The sequence below is a fragment of the Protomyctophum bolini genome (genome assembly GCF_963924005.1).
Source record: "Protomyctophum bolini genome assembly, chromosome: 20".
NCBI classification, from domain to species: domain Eukaryota; kingdom Metazoa; phylum Chordata; class Actinopteri; order Myctophiformes; family Myctophidae; genus Protomyctophum; species Protomyctophum bolini.
This window is the reverse complement of record NC_137881.1, coordinates 39,336,399-39,358,152: the sequence shown is the minus strand read 5'-3', so window position 1 is coordinate 39,358,152 and position 21,754 is coordinate 39,336,399. Positions and strand designations below refer to the sequence as shown.

General features: G+C 43.8%; 1 protein-coding gene and 1 long non-coding RNA gene across 2 annotated transcripts; both read left to right on the top strand.

Moving 5' to 3' along the window:
• Positions 1 to 2,740: 2,740 nt before the first annotated feature.
• LOC308335426 lies at positions 2,741 to 3,777 on the top strand. The gene is made up of 3 exons (XR_013966003.1): positions 2,741 to 2,961; positions 3,416 to 3,448; positions 3,559 to 3,777. It is a non-coding gene; the product is annotated as an uncharacterized lncRNA (long non-coding RNA).
• A 6,933-nt stretch (positions 3,778 to 10,710) lies between these two features.
• LOC308335391 (aldo-keto reductase family 1 member B1-like) lies at positions 10,711 to 21,292 on the top strand. The gene is made up of 9 exons (XM_080792413.1): positions 10,711 to 10,730; positions 10,899 to 11,015; positions 11,466 to 11,543; positions 13,142 to 13,264; positions 15,818 to 15,924; positions 16,033 to 16,114; positions 18,536 to 18,619; positions 20,531 to 20,613; positions 20,873 to 21,292. The coding sequence occupies exons 2-9, from the start codon at positions 11,004 to 11,006 to the stop codon at positions 20,913 to 20,915; spliced, it is 612 nt and encodes a 203-aa protein (XP_080648539.1). The 5' UTR covers positions 10,711 to 10,730; positions 10,899 to 11,003; the 3' UTR covers positions 20,916 to 21,292.
• Positions 21,293 to 21,754: the final 462 nt, after the last annotated feature.

Genomic DNA, 21,754 nt, shown 5'->3' with positions numbered 1-21,754 from the left:
GAAGCAGCTGTGTTGCATGGATGCGCAGACATGGGGAATTAAACATGTGAGCTTCATTTTTATTGGCTTTTATCGATGTGTACCTCTACACGTCATCACGCAGCACGTTTTCGTTTTAATAAATAAATAATACAATCGTTTTTATGGACCTTTGATATAAAAACACACAGAAATGAGAATTTTCCCATTGTTTTGGCATCCATTGTTAGGTATGCCCATATGATGACCACGGATATGGTCTAAAAGTGTGAAAAACTTATTTTTCATTTCACTGCGCCTTTAAAACAAAGCATTCAAAGATTTCCACTAATGTTAAAGATTGCTGGACAATAGCAGATCTACAACAATCTCATATAGCATGGCACCAAGTATAAAGGGCTACTTTGGGGGTCATGTGGGCATTTAAAATACATCTGGTATCTGCACCAGAGTACTCAAACATGCCTGTAACATAGCTTAATGTTAATAATAGCCTGTTTCCAGACGGAATAATTACACATAAGTGAGTCAGGAAATAAGACAACAAAACACTTCTGAGGTGCCCACATTTCCCTAGTGCCCACCATGTTGTGTGCGTGCGTGCAGTTCACGTATTGTCCACAGTGTCATAGTTTGAGAGAATGTATGTTATTCATGAGTAGGCCTATAGTGTCCAGTATTTTATTATTTTGACCAAATCTGGTGCAATGTTTAACGGCACATTATTCAAAGCATTAATTGTCATTGTTCATTCCTAGCGAGCAATACACTCTCACCTCCAATTATAAATCCTGCACGTCAGTCACGTTAGTGTACGACGTATACGTCTTTACGCCTCCACAGGCCACCCCTCGCTATCAGCCAATCCACCGGGAGAAGTTGTCGAGGGCAGCAAAGTGACTCTGACCTGCAGCAGGGACGTCGCCAACTCAACGGTAGACACCTACACCTGGTACAAAGACGGCGGACCTATCTCCACTGGTCCTCAGATGGTGAAGGACAATGTGTCCCCGGCAGACTCTGGCTGGTACTACTGTCAGGGGACCAACAGACATGGATCACGCAGATCATCAGCACACCAGCTACAGGTTCAGTGTAAGTGAACTTAAAGGAGAATTTTGGGCTAGAAGGCTTTCCTACCTTTATTTGTAGTCGTTACGTCCCCACCAAAGTGGTCCTGCAGGTGTTGTTTGAGATGAGAGCTTATGATAATGGAAATAGCCAATAATATATTTGTATAATGTATGGGGACCTAACAACTACAAATAAAGGTAAGAAAGCCTTCTAGCCCAAAATTCTCCTTTAACTTGTTAGGTTATTTGTTTTCTCCGTTTTTGAGCCCCTCCTATGCGCAGCTTTGTGTGTCTGTGTGTCCGTAGTAGTTCTAAATTGCAGTATTGGTACTTTTACTTAAGTAAAACAATTGAGTACTCTTTCCACCACTGAAAGTGCGTGTTTCTCCAACAGATGGTCCCAAGGATGTCGTTTTGGACGTACATCCACCAGCAGCTCGTGTTTCCAATGGAGGCTCGGTCACTTTCCACTGCCGCAGCAGTGGGTCACCAACGCAGAGTTACGTCATTTATAAAGACAAAACTATAGTGGCAGAGAATCAGTATTTTACCATCTCTAACGTCCAGCCCAGTGACAGTGGGACGTACTACTGTCAGGCAAAGAACAACATCGCCACAGCCAGTTCACCGGGAGTCACTGTTGATGCACACTGTGAGTTTTTTGTTTCATTGTGAGTTTTTAATTGTATTATTAATTCATATAGTTTACACAGTGGTTCCAAAACTGTTTCATGTCAAGGACCCCCAAAATGATTGGCGGACCCCCCATTAGAAAATAATTATGCCAAGGACCCCCATAAGAGAAGTTTTTACGGTTCTAAGGCCCCCGGTTTGACCTGATTTAGGCTATGGCCCCTTAGTTAATGGCATTTCTATCTCAGGGACCCTAATACATATTGTAAAATCAAACTTAATTGAACTCTGAGAGTGTACAAATGGAACCAAATAGACCCGTTAGGGTCCATTTGTACACTCTCTGAGTTACAGACCCATCCTAACTATCATTTAGCTGGGGACCCTCCTGGAACTCCCTCAAGGACCCCTAGGGGTCCCCGGACCCCACTTTGGGAACCACTGGTTTACAAACTGTTCAAGTCTTGGCCCAAAAGAGAGACGTTTGCAGATCTATAAGCGCCGTGTTGCGAGCTTGGAGATCAGCTTTTTCACTACTTCTTAATGGGATATTTCACTATCAAAAATATATTTTGGTCTGTGGCATGTCGCTAGGCAACACGCCGCCAGGTAAGCATGGGACCCGAGAGAGCCAGTGGGAAGCGGGCGGAGTGCAGCTGAGACCAGTTCCCACAGGTCATATTATCATCTACTCTGGCTTATGTGAACACCCCGGAACGTTTTTAAAGTCAATTCACAAATGTAACTTTTAAGCGAACGTGACGGTGAAAATAGCAGATCTACAAGCTCGTAGATGCTATGCTTTTCACTATCTTACACCAGTTTGGGTCCCGCTGGGAGACATTTCTCTTTTGGGTCATGTACTAAAATATTTGGGAACCACTGGTGTAACTGCAGTAGAGCATCTAGAAACCTTCTGCAAAAATACACTCCTCACATCATGTTGTCAATAAGTTGTGTGTCATACTGTTTTGTTGCTTATCTCTTGCGTTGCAGTCTTGAGTACTGCGGAGAAGCCTATCAGCATAACAGGCCATGTTGGGGGAAAAGTGTATTTCCGGTGCGCAAACTGGGATGTCTGGACCAACACTATGGACTCTCCAAAGTACCTCTGTAGAAGTCCATGTGGTAAAGAAGACACTATCAAGGCAGAGTCTGGTGAAACTGTAGTAAGCGATAGAATCAGTTTGAGAAACGCAGGAAAATCATTAGAACATCAGAGAGAGTTTCTGGCTGGCTGATTCATACATAGAAGTGCATCTTCATGTTCAAGATGGTAAGTCTCTGCTTCAATAATGAATGAACTGTGCATCATGTTTACACTGCAAGTTACACTATTGCCTAATTACTGTTCTGTTTTACATTCTCTTGAAAGGACTACATTGTCAAAAATAGGGATAGTTGACCCACAAAATGGACTTTGTTACTCATCCCATAGAGACACAAAGAGTCTCATTTGTGTCTCCATAGGGAACCACCGCTGGTCATTAAATTATTGGCTTAGGAAACCGACAAAAATATTTCCACAGGCTTTTAATCAATTTTTAAAATCTGCTATTTTCACTATTTCTAAACTTATTTGAACATTTCCCATGTTGGTATTTATACTGGAAGTGGTTTGTGGTACAACATAAAAACATGCCTTGATCATTCCTCCTTTGGTCTCAAACATGCTTCCACGTACTAGCTGTTGCACTCAACCTCATTAATCTGATCATTGTTCCCTTCAGCTCTCCAGGTTCAACCAACACTCCACACAGCAGGTAGTCAAACATGAACAAACAACTACACATCATTGTAAGCTAAAACAACAATTTCTTCTCATCAAAGTAATATTACATGTTTTATTACGTATGCTATTGTCTCTGTACAGAGCCTGGCGATGTCAGGTTGGTGGGAGGAAGCAGTAACTGTGCTGGTCAAGTGGAAATGAAACACCAGGGCGATTGGAGACCAGCGGCTGATTTGACATCTAGCTGGAACCTGACGTCGTCATCTGTGGTGTGTAAACAGCTGGGCTGTGGCTCTGCTCTTCACACAACGTGGAGGTCCAGTTCTGGACGTCAACCTGTATGGTGGATTACTTCTTGCGTTGGATCTGAATCTGCACTGGAGAAGTGTGTAACAAGGCAGGCTGGTAGCTCTGGGGACAGACTGGAGGTGATCTGTTCAGGTAACAAAACAATAACTTCAACACAACACTGACACCGATATATACTGTCTATACTGTCATTTTGTCCGTATGTCTGTAAATCCGTCCTGTATCTTTCCATGGATTGTCACCTTGTAGTTGTGGAAAGGCTTGTGTGTTCCAATGAACCTGAGAGTGATGCCGGTAGGGTCACCCATGGTGTTACGGTTGAAGGGGAGGACTATAAGCCTGATCCAAACACTGTGACTGGGGGCACACAGGCTCTGAAAGGTATCCGGAGAACTCGCCAGTTTACCAACTCGCCGCGATTTAGTGCATTTCAGTTTTACTTCACCTTCATTACTTGCGCAAGCAGAGCGCGCAAGTACTAGTTTCGCCCAGAACTATGTTCGATGCATATGCACCGTCCCAGCAAATGACGTAATGACTACTTGTGCCTGATACGGCAGTGGTGCCAGATTACTGTATACATAGGAGCAATACCTTTAATCCTCCCGACACTAAAACATAATATCGTCATTACGTCACCATCGAAAACCAATTACACTCTGGCATTGGGTACTTTAATCCATATCTTTATTACGTCATTGAGAGCTAGTTATACCAGTTATACCCTGACGTCATATGCTGGGACGGTGCATACGCATCAAAAGTGGCGCAAAGTAACCACAGTATACCGCTAATCAACTTAAAAAATACATATACACAGAGGCATTTAGTATTAATATCACTATAGTCCAATATTAAGTCAATTTAAAGCAATAAATAATTAAATAATTATACTGTATACGTGATAACATATTTAATTTCAGTTTATATACCTTTTTTTTTCATCAGATATCGATGTTTTTTTTTTATTTGGTAGAAACTTGTACCATACTTCATAATACTATTTTTTTTACATGCATAAAGTAGGTAGGTAGCAAATAGCTAAACCTAATAATTCAACATTTCAAACGTTCCTTCACAGAGAAGCGGAGATTTGACAGTTTGTAGCGGTCGACAGTACTTGCGCGCTCTGCTTGCGCACACTATAGGCCATATGGCCTGCTAGTGTGCAACAAGCAAGTAGGCACTCGACTAGAGTGCAGTTCTAGTTTAAATTGCATTGAATTGAGAGAGAGAAACACTTATACGTCCGTATAGGTGCCCTTTGAGACCAGCTGTTTGAAAACCAGGAAGAGACGCCTGCTCTAGACGCCTCTTGCCACGACAGTGTGCCTCCATGCACCCTTAGACAAATATAACCTTCTTGCAAGTTATTGGTTCTTAAATCACCTGTCTTGTTACAGATCAGCTGTTTCAGCCAAACACCTGTCTTGTTACAGATCTGCCGTTTCAGCCAATCACCTGTCTTGTTACAGATCAGCTGTTTCAGCCAACCACCTGTCTTAGTTGTTACAGATCCGCTGTTTCAGCCAACCACCTGTCTCGTTACAGATCTGTTTAAGCCAGTCATCAGCCTCTCCCCTTCCACGAAGGGGGTTTCCGAGGGCCGGTACACAGCCTCTCCACCACCAAGACTCCTGCAGTGCCTCCTCGTGGCCACACACGGATATGTGTCCTTGCGGACACCAAACTAAAATGCAGGGGATCTCGGAGCAGCAGTGGGCCCCAGAGGTGAGGTGTGCAGGCCCACCGGTGTGTGGACACGCCCTGGCACCTTACCAACCACTGCCCCAGTTATGGGTAAATAGCATGGGCAGGTGGAGCTCATAGCCGAGGCAACCCACCTAGGAGAAGGACACTCCGAATTAAAACCAGGACTGTGAGGAGTTGCGCCCCACAGTTCTTATATAGCATTGTAAAGTCAACCATGGAAAGTCTAGTCATTTCAAAACCTATACTTCCAGCGGCGGGAGTCCGCAGGAGCCTAGCAGCGGACCGTAGTGCTGGTCCTCCCCCGGGGGGACAACATGACGATTGGACCTTAAACCCGCAAGGGAGGGTTCAGTCCGAAAACAGCACACGGTCTAATGCAATCTTGCGTTGCAGGAAACCATTTATAATGGGAACCTTCAACGCATGCACGGTCAGAGAAGATGGGAGGTTGGAGGAGCTCACACACTGTGCAGAGAGCAGAGGAGTGGAGATCCTAGGAGTCCAGGAGCACAGAAGGGTGCACAATGAGATCACCATCAAACACTGCAGGGTTGAGAGTTACACCTTCGTCACCTCCTCGGCATGGAGGAACGAAGCCCAGGCAGCAACCGGAGGTGTGGGGCTGCTGTTGAGCCCTAGAGCACGTAAGACACTGCGGAAAACCCACCGATTCTCAGAGCGGATCCTCATCGCCGAGTTTAGTAGCAGTCCAGTAACAACCATCATGGCAGTGTATTCACCCACCAACGTGGCGTCAGTCGAGGAAGCGGAGAAGTTTTACAGGGACCTAGCAACGGCAGTCCGAAGCGTCCCGGCACACAATTTTCTTGCGATTCTGGGGGACTTTAACGCGAGACTCGGACGAACGGACGCGACATACACTTTCCATGAGGACACAAACCGGAATGGAGCGTACCTTGCCACACTACTCCAGGAACAAGAACTACTAGCTGCAAACACCATGTTCAGAAAAAGAATGGGCAAAAGATGGACCTTCCAGGACCGGCCCACCGGTATGAGACGTCAACTAGACTACATACTAGTGAGACGAAAATGGAGGAATTCCATCTTGAACGCGGAACCCTACAACACCTTTAACTCTGTGGGTTCTGACCACCGGGTGGTATCCATGAGAGTGCGACTTAGCCTCAGGGTCCCCAAGCCAAGCCCCAAGATCCGGCACGACTGGAAGGCATTCGCAGCCGACCCAGGCCTGCAAGCCAGGTACACGGAGGAGGTTAGGAGGCGCTTTGGGCAGCTGGACAAGGGAGCTGAGCCCAGCAGCGAATATGAGAGATTTGTTGTTGCGAATGAGGAGGCGACCAGGCTGTGCGTGCCAATGCTGGACAAAGCCAGAGTGTCCATGCGGTCCAGACATCCGGAGGTTGTAGCTGCACGCAGCAGGGTGGAGGAAGCACGGCTCAACTTTGAGCGCGAACCAACCGTGGAGAGACGTGTTGTACTGAATGAAGCCAAGCAGTTTCTCTTCAGTACATACGGTACGACTCCATAAAAGGAGTGGAACTGATGGAGAGCGTACAGAGAGTGCAGGCAGCGCATGGTGAACGGCAATATGGGGAGGCCTGGAAAGTCATCAATGAGATGACTGGGCGGAAAAGAGCTAAGGAGGGACAGGTGGAGGGACACAGCCCAGAGGACAGGGTGACTACCTGGTTTGGCCACTTCCAGGGGCTCCTGGGTACAGCAGAGGATGGAGTTGAGGAGGATGTGCCGGCAATCCTCCAGGGCCTGGACATCGAAGATGGTCCCTTTACGTCCAGTGAGCTTTCCAAGGCGAAATCCACAGTGAGGGAGGGCAAGAGTGCTGGGCCAGATGGCATACCCCCAGAGGTCCTAAAGAACTGTGACCTTGATGACCTCACCCTGGAGTTTTGCAACCTGTCACTAATGAACAACAAACAGCCTGAAATATGGTCTCTGTCCAACATCATTCCAGTGCCTAAAGCTGGGGACCTCTCAAAGCCAGACAACTACAGAGGCATCAGCCTGACTTGTATCACTGCAAAGATTTACAACAGAATGATACTAAACAGGATACGGCATGCCATCGACCCTCTCCTGAGAGAGAACCAAAATGGCTTCAGAGAGAGGAGAACTACCGTAGCACAGATCTTGGCACTGAGGAGAATGATTGAGGAGGTGAGGAAGGATAACTTGACTGCTGTACTCTGCTTCATCGACTTCAAAAAGGCGTTTGACTCGATTCACAGAGGCACAATGGTGAAGATCCTTAAGGCCTACGGTGTCCCTCCCAACTTGCTCCGGGCAATAGAGTCCATGTATGCGAGAACAAGGGCCAAGGTGGTGACCCCAGATGGTAACAGTGAGGAGTTTGATATCCGGGCCGGGGTAATGCAGGGGGATACCCTAGCCCCTTTCCTCTTCATCATAGTCCTGGACTATGCGCTCAGGAAAGCTATCAGTGGACGAGAGCAGGATCTTGGCTTCACCCTAACCCCAAGGAGGTCAAGACGACATCCCAAGGTAGTCCTGACAGATCTGGACTATGCGGATGACATCGGCCTGCTCTCCGACAGCGTGGAACAAGCTCAGGAACTCCTGAACAGTGTGGAGCTGGAGTGTGCCAAAGTTGGCCTTAGGCTAAATGCCAAGAAAACTGAGGTTATCACCTACAACATCTCACCGGAACATCCACCTCTCACAACAGCAGGAGGCACGGTGCTGAAGGAAGTCAAGGACTTTAAGTACCTCGGCTCATGGGTCAACTCAACCGAGCAAGATCTGAAAGTGAGGAAGGCACTTGCATGGAGGTCGCTGAATGGCATGAACAGTGTTTGGAACTCCAATCTCCCCCGACAAATCAAACTGAGCTTCTTCTACGCAACAGTGGAGTCTGTTCTCCTATACGGCAGTGAATGCTGGACCCTGAAGCCAACCCTGGAGAAGTCCCTTGACGGGTGCTACACCAGAATGCTGCGTGCAGTACTTAACATCAGCAAGACTGTACATGTCACTAACATGACTCTGTATGAGGGACTACCGAGGGTGAGCCAGAAAATAGCAGCCAGGAGAATGAGACTAGCAGGACACTGCCAAAGACATCAAGAACTGCCAGCCAGCAAACTGGTGCTCTGGGAACCAACACACGGCCATCGATCACGAGGACGCCCCGTGCTAACATACGTGGATATACTCAAGAGCGATGCAGGAGTGCAAAGTACCAACGAACTGGCCGGATGTATGGAGAACCGAGATGACTGGAAACGACGATGGAGGGCTCGTCTGAGGACGACCTAGAGAGAGCAGCAGGGGCAGCAGCAGGTGATGGAGGGTTCCAGCTTCACCATCAGCTGCTCCGTCCAGCCACAGCACCCCGGAGGCTCCTTCCAGCTCACTGGACCCAACCACACCCAGCCAGCCGTCAATCACTCTGCCAACTTCCTGTTTGCTGCAGCAGACCACACCCACCAAGGGACCTACAGCTGTGTTTATCACGTCAATGTTTTCGATCGTAACGTCTCCTCTAAGAGCGACTTCCTCCATCTCACTGTCACAGGTGAGGTGATGACCTGAATGAAACTCTTCACACTGTCCAACTCATGGAAGTGACATCACCATGACAACCACCATGTTTGTTTTTGAGGGGCACTAGCCCCTCCTACATCCAGCTTTTGGTTACCGTCCACACATTTAGTCTTAAACAAACTTCACAATGAATGGAGAATTTTACGTCATAGTGTCAAGTGTCTGAGCATTGAGCAAATCATTAGGCTGTCCCGATTCGCCTAATCCACGATTCAATTCAACTTTCGATGTTAAGGGCACGATTCGATACGATTTTTGATACGATTCAATGGATATTTTTTAAAACCTCCTATTTTCAGCACAGAGTGCTGTATGATCATTAATTTAAGCTAATGTTTTGAATTGTAAAGAAAAACACATTATTGTTAAGCTCAACTCTAAGTAACTAAATAAAATAAAAAGTAAATAATATGACTGGGACTCGATTAAAAATTATAATCTAATTAGAGGCCTTATAATTAATTGATCTCAATTAATCACATTTTAATCGCATATCAATATGCAATATAACAGTGAGATTTTTTTTTCCAAAGGTATTCCAGTGAATCAATGAATAGCGACTACAAAAGATTAAGCAATATAACATTGTTTTTGAGGAGCGGCTGGGCGCTATAGCCACTAGACAGACACTATGAGTTCATTTTATTGTGTGTTGTTTTTGTTTTCACCTCTGAAACTGATATAATGATTATTAACTGTTTTGTTTTTAATAGTTTACAAATTGAATTGAAAAAGGGATGTAGAAGTTTGATTCCAGGTTGCTCATGTGATCATATGACAACATGAGGTGTAAGCCTAAACAGGTTAAGTAAAAATACAAGTTTTAATATAAAGTAGGGATGATGTTATTTTAGCCTCCCTGGATTCTTAGAGACAGTATTGTGTTTTGATTTAGTTTTAATGCTAAAATGTAATGTTTGTAGGAGGTGTGTTTGTAAAGGACATGGTAGAAGGTCCTTAGATCTCTTTAGTTGATAAGTAAAGGCCCATAAATAAATAGGAGTTGGCATAAGAATGTGTGTCTGTTTTTCCCTCACTAAGCCATAGTGAGTTATTTGGCGCCAGCCATCTTCCAAAAATATCAAAGCATGGTAAAAAAAGCAAAAAAACAAACAAAGGTTACCTCCTCCTCAGGAACATACAGTATAAAACCCCTCAGGGCAGAGGGTTCAGGGTTCCAGTCTTCAGTCCGGAGGGGATAGGAGAGGTACCAGATCACAGAGGATGCTCTAAGCTTTTCAAAGAAAGTAGATAGCCCAGTTTTAGAAACTTAGTAGTAATTTGCCGAATATCTCCAGTTTTGCTAAACGACTTTATATTTTTCTTTATTTTTTGGATTATATCATTTTTGTGTGCAACTACAACTGTATAATAAATCTTCACATTTTTGGAAAATCAACACCCTGGTCTTGTATCCGTCTATTTTTTGGTGAGTATACTGTTGTAACTAATATTGAATTATGTTACCAGGGTATAATTATGCAGTATTGGGTGAGCGATGTGTCAGTTGCCTCAATTGCCATGCACAGTCAGGACAAATAGAAGAAATCTACTAAAGTTTGCATTTCAACCCAACTCATGTCACAGGCGAGACGCTATGACCTCTGTGTTCAACGGCCAGACTCCTCAGGCGAAGCGCTGGGGGATGCACTTTTCCACAAAATAACACCTGGACCTCTTTGGTGGGGACCTCTTTGGTGGGGACATAACAACTACAAATAAAGGTAAGAAAGCCTTCTAGCATGGAATTCTCCTTTAACCATGGCATGGAATTTGCCCTGTTCACTTAATTTCCATTTTTAATTGAAGTGATTGTGCTTTAGGTTTCTCCTACTCGGATGCACTTGGTTGTTAGGTTGATGACACCTTTTGACTTTCCTGTTTTCTCTCAGCTGTGGTGCACCTTCCATGAAAAGTCTCTAGTGAGGGGAGCGTGTGAGAAGACCCTTAGTGACCTCAAACTGGACTACCTGGACCTCTACCTGATACACTGGCCCATGGGTTTTAAGGTACAGTATGTTCAGCTGTTTATCCTGTCCTCGTCTGAGGAAAATAATCTGTGTTTACCTTTAGAAATTCTTGTCATTCTCCCTTTTCACACATCGCATTTTAGGACTTGGCCTTTTCAGTCTTAACAATTTATTTAGCTTTAATCCAACCATGAGTTCCTGACGAAGGCCTATTCATAGTCTGGATTTTCGGTGGTGAGGTGACCACCGCTCCGGTGGTGAGCTGACCACCGGAGCTGTAATAACGTTGAGCGGTGGTGAGTAAAAACAGAGAGAAGGGCTGGAGCGGTGGCGGTGGTTTGCTCTTCACCGCGGCTCGTGACGTCATGTTGTAGTTCGGTGGTCACCCCACCACCGAAAAGCCAGACTATGTATGAGCCTTTACCCCTCCCATGCCTAGTATATTACTGTACGTGTATCCAAGACTGTTCCTTCTCTTTTGTTCTTCAGGCTGGCAGTGAACTCTTCCCTCTCGACAGTGAAGGAGAAACCATTAGTGACAATACCTCCTTCGTAGACACATGGGAGGTGAGTGGGAAAGAATGACATAAGGCATCTTTGACATTAGAGAGGAACCACTTACACCCTATACCTTTTGTCTCTACACCAAATCTCTTTGCTGAAAATGGTGATCTACGTCAGGGGTTTTCAACTGAGTATGAACCAGGGACCACCACCCTGACTGAGAATCAACCTGGGGACCACCACCCTGACTGATAATTAACCTGGGGACCATTGTTGTGTTGGGAGGGGGGATATGGTCGTGGTGTAGGGGAAAGAAATTAACCTTCCATATTAAACTCATGTTGCTGTTCATTCTAACTTATTCTATGAGTAAGCAGACACTTGCGATTGATTATGGGATGGGCACAGTTCCTTGTAATGGTGACTCAACCAGGCAATCCGGTATGGTTTCCCTTGAGATTCTAACTCACTTTTCTGTGGAAGTTCTTGACATCCGACTTCCCAGTAACTGACAACATCGATGCGTCATAATTTGTCACCAGATCATTTACTGCATTGTTTCTCAACTTTCTCTAACCCTAACCCAATACAATAAATTCAAATACGAATGTTCACTTTCCTACATTACTAAATGCATGGTCAGGGACCACATGCAACACCTTCACCTTCACGGACCACCTGTTGAAAACCCATGATCTACGTGATCACAACCTTGTGGACTAATACGTAGAATACGTAGGGGATAGAGTGAGAATTCTTGTTGATAACACAGCCAAATTGCAACTCGTCATTGGAATGCATTCAAGGTCAACATTTAATATACCACTGTTATAAAAGCAATAATACACCCACATGACGGCATAATGGCTTTGGCACATAACCCGTCTTTATTTATCCTGGGTGAAAAAAATAATAAAGGCTGTTTTTTCAGGGATAATATGAGTGCTGACCAGTCCGTCTGCTCTGTGTGGTGAACTGCAGAAGGCACCCGGCAAACATGTCAAATACCGTACGGATGAAAATTGGCTACCATAAACGGAATCTCCATATGGTGTAGTTGAATCAATGTCTGAGGATACGCTGGAGTTTTATCTGGTGCAAATTAACCAAAACGCAGAGCAGAAAACAGTACATACTAGCTATCAACAGTTCACACAGTAATTGGTCTATTTGCCAGAGTTACAGGCGTTGAAGGTAGTGGTGGGCAGACTGATTCTTTTCACAGTAGCGGTTCCCTTGAGTTGAGCTAATTCACTGTAGCCTGTCTGAATGTCTTATCTTGTTCAAACATCAGGTTAAATTGGTGCTTACTCTTCCTTTTGTTAATTGGCATTTGGCATTTGGCCACTAGATGGCATTCTATTTCTACTGTTGCCCCAAATACTGTGTCTCATGCTTTTTATTTCTAGTGTTGCCCCAAATACTGTATCTCATGCTTTTTAAACCTTTTTTTTTCTTTTTCATTTTACAAATATGTTCATATGAATCAAATGTAATGAAACGATTGAATATATTCTGTATACTCATTTTATATATGCATGCCATGGCTGTGTCTAGTCAATGCAAAACTTTAAAAAAATATATAAATAATTATAGTTTGCCAATTCAGTATCACGTGAGGATATGATGTCGAGGCTTGAGGTTTGATGTTTTTTTTTCAGGGCATGGAGGAGCTGGTGGATGCTGGTTTGGTCAAGGCTATTGGTGTCTCCAACTTCAACAAGGAGCAGATTGAGGCCGTCCTCAATAAGCCAGGCCTCAAGTACAAGCCTGCCAACAACCAGGTACTGTACACCATGTTTGAGTGGGGAATTTGGTTTGCTTAAAACACAGGCTCACATTAAATAAAGGGTTCAGAAGATGTAGCCTGCAGTAGATTAATCAGGGTCATGGGTTAAAGGTGCGTCTATTACAGCTGCAGCGAGTTTGCAACAGGTGAGCTAGATGACAACGAGATTATTCAGAAATCGAATCCAAAGCGAAGTAGGCACAAAAAATCTACAGGTGCTGAACAAAAAACAAGCCCAAATTGATTAAATCAATTCATTACCAGCTGCATTATTATTATCTGTGGGTCTGCTGCTGACGTTATGCCACTTTTTAGCTGCGCTCCTCTGTTATGCTCAAATTAGTGACCCTAAAGAATTCTGAGGCAACATGGCTGGAGACGAGGCAGCCAATCAGACCTGCTCGACTAGCCATATATATACTCTAAGGTGGGAGTCCACTGTCCGCGAGTAGTCACTGAGACTCAAATGTGTTACTGTCTGTTAACCATTAAATCAGATAGTCTGCTGCCACGTTTTATCGGCGCTCCGCTGTTTTTTTTGCCCCCTCAATGTCGTAACTGTTCTATTAGTTGGCTCTGGGAATGCAATCATAGCTAATGGCTGGGAAGCTTAGGCACGTCACTGCGTGGCAGGCGAAATAGCCCATGCGAACTGTCTAATCGTAATACTTAGACACAAAACAACTATTGTCGAAGAACAATGTTGATGTAACTAAGAGATTTGCTGAGTGAGCTATATTTTATATACAGAGATTTATAGGAATAAGCAAAATAGTGAGCCGACATTTCCTCCTTCCGTGAGACTGTTTCTCTTCTCCTCATCTCCTGCGGACTAGAGGGAGATGAGATCACACTGTGGAGTGGGCGTGTAAGAGAATCAACATAAACAATTGATTGCTACAAAGGTACATTTCAAACCTAGCATCTGTCAAAACAACATCCAACATAGCGTTCTTGCATTTATTTTATAAATTTCCAAAATCCAACAAGAAAATGGCCACACTCTTTTACCAATAAGTGCAGATTCACACAATGGTATTTAGACCCCCTTCCGCCCGCTTCCAGTTTAATCGAAAATGACCGGGCTGGCAGATCGATGGCTGTTGGTTTGGAGCTAGTCAGAGCAGTGCCTCCCTCAGGGCTATGTAGATCAATTAGCTGCTGCCATTGACCTTATACCCCGTTTCCAGATCCAGTCCACCCTTCACCATAAATGTCTTCTATGTCTGGCTACAGCTTTCTTATTGCATTACAGCATCCTCCTCAAGCCCTTTCAGTAGGAGGCTGCCTGTGCTTTGTGTCTCTGAGTCTGTGCTACACAGAGTTAGGGATAGTTGTAGAAAATAATAGATAATTTATTTTAGTTTTACATACATACAGTACATATATACTGTAGCGACATTATTGTTATTTTTTCCTTGGTAAGTTTGGTTACAAGGGAGACATCAAATAATTTAGTCAAGCTGAAATGGTTTGGTAACCCCTGGATTGCACTAGAATGCCATTTGTACTGCATAATACAACACATGAGAAGTTAAACCCAAAATAACTTAGGTGACCTTAGGTGAACGAATCCTGCTGCACATCATCCGAAAGTGCGCTTCGTACTGATGTTCTAAAAACCGCATTCTACTCAAAAAACGGGTTTCGCTTCGCTTCCAATCGCACTTGATTTCGATTCGGTGCAGGTGGGAATGCAATCTGTAGCAAATAATGGAAATTAAGCAAACTATGTGGCGGATAAGGAGCTGCACAGTTGGAGGCGGAGAAGGGATACTCATTTTACACAGTACAAAGATGTCCCGTTAGGTTACCATGTGACGTGGTCAAATAAGGAGACCGAAGCGCTCATCGAAATATGAGGACGAGCACATTGATCTATTGCTTAAGGAAACGCATAAAAACACTGCAGTGTACAGAATATTCTATCTGTCTGTCGTGCGTAAACATGGAGGGCTGTCACTGTGTGTGGGGATCCGAGTGGAGACTTTCTTCATATTGTTCTTCACATTTTGGATCATTTTGCGCTCCCGTCTCTGCAGTGCCTCGTTCATGTAGCCTGCCTAATAAGCCAGACTCAAATCACACTGTCGTGTGGTATTTGAGTCTGGAGATGCTGTGTATGGATCTTGTTTCACTGTACCAAAGCCCGATTAGCCACACCAGTTCTCTGGTGTAGGAAATGGGTGTACAATTGAGCCTCTCCAGACCGTAATCCACCGGCAGGCAATTTCTTTTTTGCCATCGGCTGATTCGGTCTGGCTTATTAGCCAGGCTATCCTTCATGTGCCCAAAAGAACAGTGGCTAGCGCACACACACACACACACACACACACACACACAGTCCCCGACGACACACTGCATCCGTTACCCTCACTTTACGTCAAAAGTCCTAACTATTACTCGAAGTACACAGCCAGTGTGAAGGCAAACCGCAGCAAATTATAAAAATATGCAAGAATCGCAACTTCTCCACCCATTCGCATCGAGTACCGAAGTATTAGGTGAGAATGTGACCTTAATGTATGTGTCTTTTGTGTGTCCCCAGATTGAGTGCCACCCATACATGAATCAGGAAAAGTTGATCAACTACTGCCACTCGCAGGGCATCTCCGTGACAGCCTACAGCCCCCTGGGATCCCCCGACAGACCCTGGTGAGACTTAACGTTCTATTTTCACACATGTATACTCTCAAAGGATGTCGCGGTCAAATCTTATGAAAAGGTATGAATGCAGTCAGTTAATTGATGTTTCAATTACAGGGCCAAACCGGATGACCCTTCACTCCTGGAGGATCCCAACATTAAGGCCATTGCAGAAAAGCACAAGAAGACGTCCGCCCAGGTATTGCTGACCCTTTGTGACGTCAGACACAATGTGATGTTAGACACTGGCCTCGCTTGGTGCAACAATGTAGATTAGTTGACTAAGGTCGCCTTTATTTAATAAACAGTTAATGGGGCTCAAATAAGGCACTCATTGTACCATGCCTACATAATATAATGGCATGGATGTTTATTTTGTTTGCAAGATCATTCTTCACAGTTCACACCAAAAAAAAAAGCAAGGTAGATCATGAAACTTGAATTAGGCTCCTTACTTATGCTGCTTGATCACGTACGTACAGGGCTCGACAGTGCGACTAGGTACTTGTATTTGCGACTAAAAATATCACTGTGCGAGTTGTAAAATTCTATTTGTAGCACAGGTGCGACTACAGGATTTGACCATTCAATCGTGATAAAGACAAGTCTCTGTCTACAGCAAGTGCACATTCTATAGTCGTGGTTCTATACCTAAATTTATATTTCTGAACGGCGGTGTCGTTCGCCAAAAAGAGAAGAGCTACAAGCTAACAACGTTCATTTGAAGATCTGTCCCCTTTGCTCCCACCGCCCCTCCCCTCCCTGTGTTGCTGCTCCGTGCTCTTCCCTGTCAGCGGCAGACAGAAAAGAAGTCAGAGCGAACTCAACGGGATAGCATTAGCATGATAGCACAGATTCAGAAGGAATTGCTTGCAAAGTTTGTTTGTAATGTTCAAAGTTCAAACGTATCTTACTTTTAACCAAACGCGGGTGAAACAGCGTGCAGCCGTGCACGCACGCGCGCGCACACACATGGAGTGGACGGATTGATGTTTATCAAAAACAACCCTTGTTTAGCGTTTGCTTACAAAAGCGTGTGCCCAGCGTAAATGATAATGCGAATGACCGAACTGGCTGGATTACCGTATGAATATCAGTCAGTCAAATCCAAGGAGAATGTTACAATACTAATTCACTGAATCTAGTATGTCACACTAACATGATAGAACAGCAGGATAAAAACGGATAGCCTGTCTATCCATCCATGAGCAACATATTATCTATCTAGCTCTGGTCCATAGCTCTAATGTGTTGCACGTATTAGAGGTATGGAATGGAACAGAGCTACTATCGATCTATCTACAAAGTATTAGCCTAAAACAAATTGATTATATATATTATATGAAAACAAACATAACAATGATATGATGAATATCACTATTTTGTGATAATTGCTGAAAAGATAGTGATATAATATTTTGACATATTATTTCCACCCCTACCTCATATCACTTCATTAAAGAAAAATCACACCCATGTTAAGTGAGGGGCGCTCTTGTCATCATACATCAGATATCATCTCATACTGGCCAATCAGAATGCCTGTTGCCTGTGATTGATTAGCTGATTTGCTCGTTTACATATGACATACATTTTCCCTTCAATGTCAATGGCGTTTAATTTATGTCATATTTAGCAGAATTTTGACGAAATTTCTCTGTTGATCGTCAATGGCTCATTTTGAGCTGTGTGGGGACAACGGCTGTATATAGGAGGGGCTAGCGCCCCTTAAAAATACATCATTTTTCATCGTGCTCCTAAAATAATTTGTGTGCTACTAGATTTTTCAACTTAGGCGCACACGTGCTACTTGGAAAAATGCTAAGCGTCGAGCCCTGCGTACGTATATTGGCATTATTCTTTACGCCATGCTATGCATTCTTATATGCATTTTTTTCCTGCTGGGTAAACGTGGGTCTATTAATAGGCTATGAGCTTTTTTCGTTAGCACATCATGTTTAATAATGTATACAAATTATATAGCGCTTTTCAAGGTACCCAAAGTCGCTTTACAGAACAGAAATAAATACAATTGTATTAAAAGGTTAAAAACTAGAAATCAAAATCAAAAGTGGACAAACAAGAACAGTGTGTGTGTGTGTGTGTGTGTGTGTGTGTGTGTGTGGGGGGGGGGGGGGGTTATGTAGGGAAAGCCAGTCTGAAAAAGTGGGTTTTGAATGTGCTTTTTACAACATTTCGAAGGTGGGGGCAGCTCTGATGTGTGTTGGGAGTGAGTTCCACAGAGAAGGGGCGGCCACTGCGAAGGCCCTGTCTCCCCAAGTTCGTTTGTTGGACTTGTGGGGTTCCAGTTGGTTGGCAGTGCTTGACCTGAGGGAGCGGGAGTTAATCAAACTGCAACTACAGTAGTTTTCCTAGCATATGGGACATGTTCTGTGTTTGCATGCATCAGTGTGAGTTAGAACACACGGTTGTGTGCTGCATGCAAGATTGCATTGATTTGGCATCAGCCAGGCGAAGCTTTTTAGTTGTGAGATTTATTCTTGCTTCAGTCCATGCTGACTGCATGAACCCACATGGCTGTTGTGAGATACACAGGGGGACTCACTTCCTACATGTGGTTGACTCTCCCTAACTCCCTACTTCTCTCTCCCTGTTTCAGGTCCTGATCCGCTTCCAGATTCAGAGGAACGTGATCGTGATTCCCAAGTCCATCACACCACAGCGCATACAGGAGAACTTCCAGGTATCTGGGCTAAGTCTAGGCTCATTCAAATAGTTTTCCAGTGAGAGAATGTTGTATAGGTGAGTGGTTCAGACTTCTGACTAGAGCCTGAGCGATGTATCTGTTTGGCTGATATTTCGGCCCATACTTGGCTTTGTTGGTGACATCAGTATCTAACCTGGCATGGCCAGACTAATGCGTAGCATTTAAGCCTGTCCCCTAGCCCTGTTTTTAGGAATCGAGCTTCGGCAGGAATTTTCGAGCGTACGTCCATCGTTTTTAATACATTTTTAATAAAAAACCAAAACGTTTGAGCACCGATAGAACGTGCTTTTAACCAAGCTGCTATCGGTGAGGGGGAAAAAAAGACTTTAGAAGTCTCGTCTTGAAAATAGCTGATCTGCAAGCGCACGGCGCGTCTACTCGTAGATGCGACACGTTGTGAGCTTGCAGATCGGATATTTTCAGCATGATGCACGCATGACAACCAGCGCTTCCCTACGCAAAAATAAACAGTTTATGAAGAACTGTTTATTATAATATATATCCCATGCCTACAGTTAGGCCTCAAACACGTTTATCTAGCTACTAAGTGTATGGGACGGTCTGCTTGCATGTAGGCGATCTGCGTGAAAGAGCACTGTAGTTCTGTGCTGCTATTGCACGCATAGAAAGTGCATGTCCGAGAGATTACATATTACAGAACCTTGCAGGGCAGGCTGGACATTCTTACATATTTTCGCTGTAATTTCTTTTTTTTTATAACTAAAACGGAAATAAGTGCAACCCGAGTTCGAGTGCCAACTTAACAAGCGATTGTCCGAAACTTTGAACGTTCTTAGTAGATATTAGCCTGGAACTTCGTTGTGGAAGATTTATTTCCAATGGGCGGTTACAAACAGATTCCAACGTCACAGCAAAGCGTATATCTATTCTACGTCCGAGCATAGACATGGTAACGCCCCGCCTGCCTCTGATGAGACTGCCCGTCTTGCCCCAATGGTCTCACCAGACTGTCCTCCGAGACCCGAGATTACTCTGTAGTAGGAACTAATAGTACAAGAGAATGACAGCTTGGCACGCGCGACAGTAACTTGTAACTTTTATTTTTGTAGAAGAGGCAAACTAATTGTTTATGCCGTTTGCTTTGATTGAATGATTGATCACGTACGTTGTATGATTTGATTTGGGTGTGTTCTAAATTAAAGTGTTAGTGTTGATTATCGTGTATTAATCTAATTATAGTAAACTATTATACTGAAAAAAGATAAAGATCAAGGGAAAAGAGACCTTTTTACAATACAATAATGTTTCAAGTTTACACTACACATATCAAATAAACGGCATAAACAATATTAGTTTTACTCTTCTACAACACATAAAAGTTACTGTCGCGCGCGCCAAGCTGTCATTCTCTTGTATTATATCGTACGTATTTATTTCCCACCACGGAGTAACCTCGCAGCAGACTATCCAGCATATAGCTATCCACCTCGGAGGAAAGTCTGGTAAAGGCCGGCAGTGTCGGTAGGCCAATCGGAGGCAGGCGGGGCGTTACCAATACCATGTCTATGCTCGGAAGTAGAATAGATATATACGCGACAGCAAATAAGTCACTTTGAATATAGTGGGCTCTGATTGGTCACCCACAACTCTGGGTGAACTCTCCCCAGGGATTTCTTTCCCCTGTCATCACAGTATCTGCACTTACAGGTGTGCCTCGATTTTATTATTTTATTTTAAATGTTTTACCTTTTCATTTTAAAGCCAGACAATCTACAAGCTCTGTCTGATCGCAGCTTGTAGATCAGCTTTTTTATATATATATTTATTTTTTACACATTGATAACAAGATTTAGCCCTTTTTTTTAATCATCATTCTGACTTTTCACCTTGTGCCGCTAAAATCCTATGTATGTATGATCACCACAGGTGTTTGATTTTGAGCTGTCTGAGGAGGAAATGAAGACCGTATTAGGATTCAACAGGAACTGGAGAGTGTGTCCAATGCAATGGTGAGTTCAGTATTATAATTCAGGTTTTAATTAGCATTAGTGGAGTCAAAAGCACAGAACAGATTGCAGTGTTTAGGGCTGCAACTAACGATTATTTTCATAATTGGCCGATTAATTAGTTTATGGCGATGGGGGGGGGTGCAACAAAGCGTGAAATTTGATATATGTAGATAAAAGTTTTCTGCCCCACAGCGGTGATATGGCTTGTCAAGATATGACAATTTCTATTGTTTTTCGTCTTTGTTTCTTCACCATACAGGAGCACGAAACACAAGGACTTTCCTTTCAACGCTGAATTCTGAGATGGAAAGAGTTTTTCCACAGCTTCACAGTTGATGCTCTATTTTTGCCAGCATTGCTTCGTTATAAAACACACATGTATTCAGCAGGATGCACATGAAGTGCACAAAGACCCACACGCCGACTGCACTTGCAATACGAACTTTATTTATAGGTTCGTATTGCAAGTGCAGATGATGTCTTTGTGCACTTTACAATTAGGCATTTAGCAGACGCTCTTAATACAGAGCGACTTACATTAAGCAAAAACAAAAGCATGGCATACATCACATAATATAAAACGTAGTTATCATGAATCATGTATAAACTAAGAACGTAACTGTGGAGTATCTATGTAAACTATACATACTATATATTATACATGTGTACTATAAAGTACTATGACCAGGGCTCGACAGTGCGACTAGGTACTCGCATTTGCGACTAAAAATATCACTGTGCGAGTTGTAAAATTCAATTTGTAGCACAGGTGCGACTACAGGATTTGACCTTTCAATCGTGATAAAGACAAGTCTCTGTCTACAGCAAGTGTACATTCTATAGTCGTGGTTCTATACCTAAATTTATATTTCTGAACGGCGGTGTCGTTCGCCAAAAAGAGAAGAGCTACAAGCTAACAACGTTCATTTGAAGATATGTCCCCTTTGCTCCCACCGCACCTCCCCTCCCTGTGTTGCTGCTCCGTGCTCTTCCCTGTCAGACAGAAAATAAGTCAGAGCGAACTCAACGGGATAGCATTAGCATGATAGCACAGATTCAGAAGGAATTGCTTGGACTCCGACACGTTATTTGCAAAGTTTGTTTGTAATGTTCAAAGTTCAAACGTATCTTACTTTTAACC

Excerpts from the sequence above, each read along its gene's own strand:
- LOC308335391 (XM_080792413.1), top strand. Across the intron at positions 11,544-13,141 it reads CCTTCGTAGACACATGGGAG|GGCATGGAGGAGCTGGTGGA; the intron begins GTGAGTGGGAAA and ends TTTTTTTTTCAG. Across the intron at positions 15,925-16,032 it reads GGATCCCCCGACAGACCCTG|GGCCAAACCGGATGACCCTT; the intron begins GTGAGACTTAAC and ends TTTCAATTACAG.